We start from the raw sequence: 10,344 nt of genomic DNA, 5'->3' as shown, positions 1-10,344 counted from the left end.
AGAATTGTGAATATTATGTGATTAGTTTAGTCAGTGTCAAAAATCTAGAATTTGAGTAAGCAAGAGAAGATTGAATCAAAATAATTCTTTTTTTTAAAGTAAAGTTTTATTTCTATCATAGGGCAATATGAATGGTATATCATGTTCCATCAACGCACTAAACGGTTTATACGATATCTCTGGTGTGGAAGTAGGCCAACATTTCTATTGGCAAATAGGAGGTTTCCAAGTCCATGCCCAAGTACTTATTACTTCTTGGGTTGTAATTGCTATCTTATTAGATTTCACTGTTATCGCTGTTCGGAATCTACAAACCATTCCAACCGACGGTCAAAATTTCTTCGAATATGTTCTTGAATTCATTCGAGACGTGAGCAAAACTCATATTAAAGAAGAATATGATCCATGGGTTCCCTTTATTGGAACTATGTTTCTATTTATTTTTGTTTCTAACTGGTTGGGTGCTCTTTTACCTTGAAAAATCATACAATTACCTCATAGAGAGTTAGTTGCACCCACGAATGATATAAATACTACTGTTGCTTTAGCTTTACTCACATCAGTAGCATATTTCTATACAGGTCTTTCCAAAAAAAGATTAGGGTATTTCAGTAAATACATTCAACCAACTCCAATTCTTTTACCCATTAACATTTTAGAAGATTTCACAAAACCCTTATCACTTAGTTTTTGACTTTTCAGGAATATATTAGTTGATGAATTAGTAGTTGTTGTTATTATTTCTTTAGTACCTTCAGTCGTTCCTATACCTGTCATGTTTCTTGGATTATTTACAAGTGGGATTCAAGCTCTTATTTTTGCAACTTTAGCTGCAGCTTATATAGGCGAATCTATGGAGGGTCATCATTGACTAGTTTTTGTTTTTGAAATAGTCTACCTTTTTTTTTTTTTAGCTTAGCTTAGTCCAATGCAATGTATGCGCAACTCAAGTTAATCTATTTACTTAGGGACCATAAATATACAAATACAACGGTCTAGAGTAATAACAAAAAAGATTATGATATTAAAGAATTGTAATAAAAAAAAAAAAGAAAGAGATCTAATCTAACTTTTTCCTAAAATTTTGGTTTGGTCCATTTTTTTTATTTATATTTATATCCTATTTCCCTTCAATGAATATTATCTTTATATTGATATTGTTTTGGTTTATTCAATTTCAAATTATGAGTCCTAATTTGAATAGGAATTCTTATGGTATCAATTTAGGGTCTATGATTTAAAAAAAGCTGTTCTTTCTATAGAATGATTCTCATTTCAATCAATTTCATTCAATTTAATGATTGACCAAAAGAAAATTTTAATAAATAATAAAATAAATTGCATGAACTTAGCTCAATCAAATACTGATATTGATTTTTTATTTTTATGCAATGATTTGGTCTAATGAATTCGTCTATTTATTTAGATTGTATCTGTGTGAGATAATGATAAATAAAAGAAAAGGACGAATTGATAAAAAACCGATATAAAAAATTATTAGAAAAAAAGGGGGGGTAGAATTAGGTATATGGAATCTAATGGCTATAAGCCAACTCTTGTCCATCCTTTGAGGAATAATTCTAGAATCCGATTGAATCTAAGATATGAATAGTTTGGTTTGCATTATGTAAGAAACACAAGTATATGGGATATTAGATATTGATTAGTTATATATGAACTCAAAATATATGTAATCCACCCTACTACTGTGCATTTAGTAGGGATTCCAATCGAAGAATAAAAGTTCTTTTGTTTTGTTTTGACTCTGAATTGAATGAATAAAAAGATAAAATAAAGACAAAACGAAGAATTTAAAGCAAAGAATGATTAGAAAAAAAGAAATGAAAGAACAAAGTATGCGCGGATTCACAAAAATCCAGTGGATAAGAACTAAAAAAAGATATTGAAATAGTTCTGACGGTTCAATAATATTCTCACTTCCATTCGGAGTACTTAGTTACTTGGGCAGGTTGAATCTTAGCAATGAAATAATATAATTAAGTCAAAATTCATTGGTTGATTGTATCATTAACCTTTTCTTTATTTATTAAATGTACATATATATATATATATAACTTTCTAAAATTAATTGTGGAATTTAAAAACTAATAGTATACATAAAATAGTAATCCAAATCAAAACTTGAAACTAACCATTATGATCCTGCACAATTGCCACACCATTCCCTTTTTATCTTATTTTCCATTGAATCCAGCATCCTAGAAACGATTGTCACTATGGATACATCAGGGACTGGAGATCTGCAAATGATTCAATCTAAATATTATATTTAATTATAAAACAGCACTTGGATAGCATCCTGTGCGTTCAAGATAAATTAAATTCCACTTTAACCTTCAGATTTAATGATCTTCTAATGCGGTATTAACACTCCCTAAGTCCCAACTAGTTAGTAGACAAAAAGTCCCATTGGTTGTGGGGAGTCCTCACTGAAGCTGCGCTTTATGACTGGGCCTGTAAGGGTCCAATCATAATACGGCATGCACGGCGCATCCAAACGAAGCTTAGGTATGCTTGAATTTGAGTCTTATGAAACTCTAATTCTATCAAAACCTAATAGAATGTTGGATACTGAAGATCTTGGAATAGGCCCGCTTTATACTCGACTGGTGAAGATTTGAGATTCTCAAAGGATTGTTGCCCAGACATAGTAGAGGGGATACAAGGTTGGATTCTTCAAAGAAATTTTCTCTATGAGAATGAAGATCAAAGTCCTCAGGAGAAACCATTGTGAGTAAAATATGAGGGCTAGAAATAGATGTGATATTCAGAAGGGTATATGGAGTAAACAAAGCGTCAGAGCATCTATATAGCGGTCCCAAGTTCAAATCTCACTAACTTTATAATCTGCAAGCACAAGCAGATATGGTAACACACAATGAAATAAAACAAAATATGAGTATTTAAAAGAACGGAACAACTTAAGAACAAGGAAAAATTATAGGAATAGTTATAAAAGCTATAACCCCATCTACAAGTGGAGGTACTCAAGTAAAAAATATATATATATCAATCAACAAATGTTTAATAACGATACCAAGTCAACTAATATGTTCCTGTGCTGATTACATAGATGGAATGACAACTTTTGTAAAGCTCTCATCATCCCTATCAAAAAATTAAACCAATTCAACACCAACTTTTAGGATTTTCTAATATGGTACAAACACTCCCAAATACTATCTTAGTCCCTGAAGTTCAAATTTGAATCTTTTGGAACTCTAGTTCTACCAAAATCTAATAGTATGTTTAATTTGATAGATCCTGAAGAATTACCATTAAATCTTGGAGTAGGCATCTTCTATGCTCTTTGATTAGTGGAGATTTGAGATTCCGGAAGAATTAGGGCCAGGGCCAGCATGTAGTAGAGGGCAATGAAGCTTGGATTCTTCAAAACAAATTTTCTCCCTGGAAATGAACAAAGTTCTTGAGAGAATCATTGTGAGCAAAACAGAAGGACCAGACATGGTTTTCATAAGGGATGAGTAACAAATCCAAGAAGCAACCTTAAGAGGTCTCAAATCTCAATTTCAAATCTCCATATCCTCAATTGCACATACAAGATTCCACACATTTGAATACATCAATAAATTAAAATAAGAAAAAAAAAAGTAACTTTTACAGATGAAAAAGAAAAGGAAAGAGAACAAGTCTAGGAAAAGTAAACGAAAACAATAAGCCATCAATGAATGGAGGTACTCAAGGCAATATGTTTCAACTTTCAAGCTACAAATATATACCAAGTAAAATGTTGTAGAAATCCGGTGCCTAAATATAATTAAAACCACAAACTTTTGAAGCTCGAAGCAGATACTTCTCAGTATTTGACTACATGTTAGCTATGTGAAAGCTAGCTTGCATCTCAATGACAAGTAGGAATCTTCAAATAGATCCATCGCATGAAAGTATCCTAAGTGCAATAATGATAAAAAACAGCCTGTAGAAATTGTTGAGAATGGAAATGTGCTATAAGCAATAGAATGGAATTTATATACTAATACCAATGAGACCGTGTCTAAATGGTAAGGAGGTGGTTTTGGGACCTTTAGGTCCCACGTCCAAATCCCCACCATGTATCTGCTTGCATATCTAATCTTGACAAAGACAAAAAAGGAAAAAAAAATCCATTATTTTAGCTCAATCCTCTGTTTATCATGGATTCAATTTACTCCCCAGTCCACTAACAATACTTTGAATATATATATATATATATATATATATATATATATATCAGTGTAAAACTTTTTACTTGTATATGTTTTTCTAACCATTGATTTTGATAGATCTAAAAGATGAAATTAAAACATTTTTTCTCTTTTTGACTTGTTTCTCTCATCCTTTGGATCTATTGAAATTAATAGTTAGAAGAAAGTGTAAAACTAAAAAGTTTTACACTAGTGTAAATTGATCCCTCCTCTCACTATATATAAAGACAAACACAACTTAATCTTTTGTTCTTCAAAGCAACATAAAGCCCCCCATATCCATAAGTAAATAATTGTAAACATGAATGCCAGTTATTATTACTAAGAACACACCGAGGAAACAACTGGATCAACGAGGAAATTGATCCTAAAGAAGACAGGAACATATTTTTTGGATCAGTCACCAAGATCCTAATCCACAAAAGTAAGGTTCTTGAAAATACACTCAGCTAAAGTTAGACAAAAACATTAATAAAAATTAGAAGTTTCATCAGCACTTACAATGTTTGACCAATCGATTCCAAATCACCAGCTTTCAACATTTCCTCATTGAATGAGTGGCGGTGAAGTTGACGAGTGAAACTGCTTGTTGTGTCCAAGAAATAGAGAAGAAATGACATCATGCAGCAGCATAAAAACATGGGAATGGGCCCAAAGATCCAAAGCAATAGGGGGAAGGATAAGTAAAAGGCTCGCAGTCCAAGTGACCAGAAAAAACTTCCTCTATTTAAGTTTCTTGCAACGTACTCAACAGACTCCATATTGTCTATCGATGAGGGGAGAGTAACCAAGAAGCTTACATGGGCATAGTATCTAATAGACTGCACATTGCAAAGAAAGGCAACAAGGAAACACAGCAAGATGGAAAAATACTTGATTGAAGAGAGTAGAGGACTCTTATTGCCATAAACTATTTCTGAAGTTGCATTGCCAGAGTCTGAGCTGCTGCTAACAAAAACACTAATCAGTGAACTAAGAGTAATTGCTATTGTTGCCAAAAGTGTAGATGCCATTATGTTGTTGCGTATTGTTTGTACTGCCAAAACACCATTTTTCAATGGATCCTGAAACATCAAAGACGGAGGCAATATCATGATTAGTTCATGGACCATTCTAGACACAAACAATGAAGATAGTATCTCTTTTTGCTAACAAGTACACTCACATCTAGAGAAAAAGAAAACGTTTCTGCAATAGGTACTATCATGAATACATTCTTGTATCCATTATGCCAGTTAATTGTTTTAGATTAATTCAAAAAGCCAACCCCAGTACCCCACCTCACCCCAGCCTCCTATCAAAGATGTTGGTAACTAGGAAAAGTGTCCTCTTCATCAGTAAAAATAAGTAAAACATGAATTTGTGGTCTTTTAGCATTTGATTGCTTGAGATCTCCTTCTGCCACTATCTGATTCAAAATTCTGAATACCAGTTCTTGGCTTGTTTCATTTGCTTATTGTCACTTTGTTAATTGAAAAAACAAAAATTAAGCCACATTATGCACAGCAGATCTTCACCACTAGTAGTTGTATTCCAGTTTTAGCAAGAAGATTTTACCAGTCAGCCTAATTCCTCTTGTTTTCTTGGCCACTAAGTAACTGCAAAAGCAAATTCCTCCGTCGTAGCACTCTCTTATTGCAGACATTGAGCCCTAAAAAGAATATTTCTACATGGTGCATGTGAACAGAGAAAACCGATAACCACTGAATATCCCAAAAGGACATTGGCAATGTTCCAAAACTACAGACAAATGCCTACAAAACATTCTCATTATGCTACATTTGATTACTGCAAAAATTCAGACACGACAAGGATGCTGCATTCTTTTAACAAAAGATCTACAATTTATCATCTTAAGCTCATTAAAATAGTGAAAACAAAATGAAATGTCTAGATTTGGGAGATGTCTGTTTCTCCAATCTCCCGAGAACCTCGACTTTCTTATAGCAGCTCAGAATTATTGATTAGTTCATTTCATGAAACCCCAGCATTAATAGCATCAACATTGAGTATTATTATTTGATCTATCTAGTCTTATTATTTTAGGCCCCATATAGTTTGTTACTTTTGCTACTTGCTTTTTGCCTCTAGAAGCAAAAAGGAAAAGAGTGTAATTGCACCTTTATAATTAAAATGCATAGTAAGTAGCAAAAGTAACAATCAAACACAAACCTTGATTCTAACATGTTCTTTACATAGAGAAAAAACTTAAATAGTTCTCTGTTACTCATAGCAAGATATATTGTCAGCCCTTCGGTCGCTTCAACTTGTAGAAAATTTTCTATACTACTTTATATCAGAGTGAAATGGCATGTTAAGAAGTAATCCTAATAAGAATCCAATTCCCTTCAACATTCAGATATATTGTGCAGCCTTTATGACCATGGATGGGCTACTTAATTATTAATGAAAAAGTTACAACAACAGACCATGCAGGAAAAAACAAGAGTCCTTGCAATTTCTTGTTGTGGCTTCTATTTATATCACAAAAAAAAAAAAAAAAAAATGAAGGGCAACCATCCTCGTACTCAAGCCAGCTTAACAAGAGGGTAGCAAGCTGCAAGTATATGCAAAGCATCAACTATACAAATCGAGCCAATAGAAGGAAACAAACAATATGCCTAACCAGTCATTGGCTCATCAATCTCTAACCAACTTTGGTCAACCAAATCAAGGGACACTAGAAATTATCAACCACAAATAAAAAAAAAAAAATATATATATATATATATATAGTGAGGGAATCCGACTAAACCAATTCCATTGTTATTTACTTGCATTTCTTGTTTTTGTGATACCCAAAAAAAAATCACTAAAACAAGAAATTTAAGCTGAACAAGCTACATCTTTTTCATTCTGAAGATTTGTATTGTATGTAATAGATCTGTCCACCTTCAATTCAAAAGTCAAATACTTCATTTCCTCAAGTCATAGAAGTCCTAAGAGCTCAATCACAGTCAGAGATCCTCTATATGCTACTATCATTCCTAAGTCCTAACTGGTTTTCATCCATAGCTAGAGAAATTGCAAAACTTGCAAAAGAACCCATAACTCTAAAATAATTAGCAAAAATCATGGGGGAAAAAAGAAGAGAAAAATATAGAGATAAGAGAGAGAGGCCTGACAGACATCATGGAGAAAACCCATTGGTGACGAGACTCGGCATTTAAGCCGATGATAGTCCTTGTAGGATGCTTGAGAATGGTAAATAGAAGCCAAACATGATAGAGAGCGAGCATCAGCAGCCCCAAAGGAGCCAGTAGGTAGTCCAACTTGTCTTCTTCCATGGCTTTTCAGTTTTCCTTTCTTCTGTCCTTTATCTTAAAGGGTTGAGGCTCAGACGGACAGCCAAAGAAGAAAAACCATTCAACAGCTTTATCGAAACTCTCCAAAAAAAAAAAACCGAACAACATGACGAAACATGAAGGAAAGCCAAGCCCACGTAAAAACAAACTCTTCTCAATTATATTCAATAAAAAAAAAAAAAAATCATTGTTACTACCTTACTGAAATTGAAATGTCATCACCAGACCCCAGCACCGTCTTGCTATCTTTTTACTGTATATAGAAAATTATTTTGGAAAAGAAAAAAATACAGTAAATTTGAAGTTATTTTTTCTCCATGAAATAATTTATAATTTATTTTACAGTAGATATATATATATATATATATGACAACGTGACAAGAAATACTAAAAATTGAGAGCTAAGTTTAAAAAAACAGTCAAAATGAACAAATAGTTAAAACAAAACACTAGTTATAGCATAATTGTCCGTAAAAAAGTATATAGTACAGTTTTATCAGTTAAAATAATCGTAAATTTTTACCTAAAGTCCATCAAAAATATTATTTATTTTTATAAACAACTGGAAATGAGCCAACGATGCCAGGGGTTCAAATTTTTTAACAATTAAAATGAATATTTTAAAATCATTTAAAATAATATATAGCTTATTTTATTTTTATTTTGATACAAATTTTAATAAAATTAAATTAAAATGTTATTTTACATCTCCAGTTTTTTGTTGTAAAATATATCAAAAAAAAAAAGACAAAAAGTAAAATAAAGGAAAAAACAAAATGAGTGACATATGATACTTCAGTTAACTTCTTTTTCTCATTTACCTAATAAAAAACATAAAAACTAAAATTAAGAAAGAAAAAAATGAAAGGAAAAACAAGAAAACGAAAAAATAAAATAAGAACTTGGGGATGCAGATAGACACTCTGTTAAGTTTAAAATCCTAATTTCTTAAATTAAGTTATCAAACTTTTTTATTAAAAAAACATCTATTAAATCTAAATAAATTAAAATCCACCAAAAACAGATTGTTTTATCACCGTTAATTGATATTTATTGGTTTATTCTGTTATAAAATTCATGTAATTAAGAAATTTAAAAAAAACCAAAGACAAAAAAAAAAAAAAAAAAAGTGGAAAGGGTTGCCATGTGTGTATATTCGTTGACTTTTTTTCAAAATTTAATCTAATTTAAAAACGAAAAAAATAAAAAAAATCAAAGTTGAGTTTTTTCCTTTTCTTTATTCTTAAAAAAATAAATTAAAATTAAATATAACTAATAAAATAACATTAAATATAAATAAAAAAATAAAGTAATAACACTTAACATCTTACAGGAGTTTCATACATATGCAAGATTTATCTTTTAAATTAAATGGATATTTGTGTTGTCGCAAGTCAAAATTTTTTTATTTTAAATAAAAATGATCGGTTAAATAAATTAAATAATTAATAAATAAAAAAAAAAACAGAATTAATATACAACATATTTTGTAATAAGAAAATAAAATATCATACAAACAAATGAATAATAAATCAACAACTGAAAATGATATTGCATAAAATAAGATTTTAATATATTTTTTTTAAATTTACATATTTTTAGGTTAGTAAATCCAGACTTAAATTATTATTCTTTCAAAATTAGAAAAAAAAAAAAAAAAGAAGCTAATGTGTGATGCATCTAAAATAAGCAAGTTAAATAGCAATAATAGAATGCAAACTATGTATTTAAACTAATTGAAAGCATTACATTGTTAAAAGATTATTAAATACCTTTAATTTATCTAATAAAAACAGGATGTCTTCTAAAACTCATTTTTTAGAAAGTAATAAAATGTTATACACTCCGAGCTACAGTGCTTTTTTTCAGCAGGTCATTTTCTTGTGCGCCTTCCAATTTATTTCACACATCTCTAAATGCACCATGCCCTTCTAATATTTTTCTTTTTAACCTCTCTTTTTGAGCTTCCTTTTCTCTCATAAAAGTCAGACCTTTCCTTTCTATGTGATTTTCGACCGTAAAAAATGATGGTGTCAACCGCCATCCATTGCTGGCGCCAGGTTTTTTTCAACTAAAAAAATTCACAACTTCACTCGACCTCCTCTTCACCCTTTCGACTTTAAATTTTGTAAAAACTATCCCTAAAATTATAAAGCTTCAAATAGAACCGCGACAAAAGCATCCCGAAGGCGTTAGTCCTTGCCACTCCAAGTGGAATAGCCTTTCGATATATTCCTTTCCTTCACGTATTTCTTCTCTTCACCCATTTGTGAGTCCCGAAACCTCTTTAATCTTCCCAAAGCCGAAACCCACAAACCTCTATTTAGCTTTCTTCTTTTTTTTTTTTTCTTGTGTGGCTTCCGTACCTAGAATGAGGTAAGTAACTTTAGCTAGTTTTTTTTTTTTTTTTAATTTTGATGGTGACTGTTTGGTGACTTTTAGGTAGGGAGTAGAAAGTGGTGGTGACAATGGGGTTATGACACTGCGTAGAAAGTGATTCTCGGCAAGCTGCGGTCAACAATAATGAAAGACAGCCGACGACAGAAAAGAGTCGAAAGACCAGTTGTGCACCAAAACGGTGCATCTAAGGAAAAAGGGAGAAAGAAATCAGAGGGAAAAAACAAAAAATTTATTCATCAGGAGGCGCCATATCAATTTAGAATGGTTAAAATCTGGTCAACAATACTATGAATGGATTCTAAATGCTTTTCACTTCCAAAAGTAAAATATTATAAACAACAAATTCGCCAATCGAATAAGGTCCAGAGCTTTCAATTAGTACCCTTGATAAAAATAAATAAATAAATAAATAA

At 31.3% G+C, this 10,344-nt stretch overlaps 1 protein-coding gene across 5 annotated transcripts; it reads right to left on the bottom strand.

Moving 5' to 3' along the window:
• Nucleotides 1-3,005: 3,005 nt before the first annotated feature.
• Nucleotides 3,006-7,710, bottom strand: LOC111289258 (uncharacterized). 5 transcript variants are annotated; one of them, XM_089768056.1, is made up of 3 exons: nucleotides 7,352-7,710; nucleotides 4,728-5,290; nucleotides 3,006-3,447 (listed from the first exon to the last, which is right to left on the bottom strand). In XM_089768056.1, the coding sequence occupies exons 1-3, from the start codon at nucleotides 7,511-7,513 to the stop codon at nucleotides 3,336-3,338; spliced, it is 837 nt and encodes a 278-aa protein (XP_089624182.1). In that variant the 5' UTR covers nucleotides 7,514-7,710; the 3' UTR covers nucleotides 3,006-3,335. The 5 variants fall into 5 exon arrangements, with proteins under 5 accessions (XP_089624182.1, XP_022735876.1, XP_089624184.1 ...); XM_022880141.2 differs by having other exon boundaries at nucleotides 3,006-3,429; nucleotides 7,352-7,688; XM_089768058.1 differs by having other exon boundaries at nucleotides 7,356-7,513.
• Nucleotides 7,711-10,344: the final 2,634 nt, after the last annotated feature.

Source organism: Durio zibethinus, chromosome 11, assembly GCF_047325235.1.
Source record: "Durio zibethinus cultivar Kanyao isolate XHJ-2024 chromosome 11, ASM4732523v1, whole genome shotgun sequence".
Lineage (NCBI taxonomy): Eukaryota > Viridiplantae > Streptophyta > Magnoliopsida > Malvales > Malvaceae > Durio > Durio zibethinus.
The sequence above is the reverse complement of the archived record's forward strand: the minus strand, read 5'-3'. Positions and strand labels throughout refer to the sequence as shown.

Coding starts and splice junctions, on each gene's coding strand:
- LOC111289258 (XM_089768056.1), bottom strand. CDS start 7,513: ATGGAAGAAGACAAGTTGGACTACCTACTGGCTCCTTTGGGGCTGCTG. Junction 5,291..7,351: donor GGGTTTTCTCCATGATGTCT/GTCAGGCCTCTC, acceptor TTGATGTTTCAG/GATCCATTGAAAAATGGTGT. Junction 3,448..4,727: donor GAATCGATTGGTCAAACATT/GTAAGTGCTGAT, acceptor GATTCTCTCAAG/AACTTTGTTCATTTCCAGGG.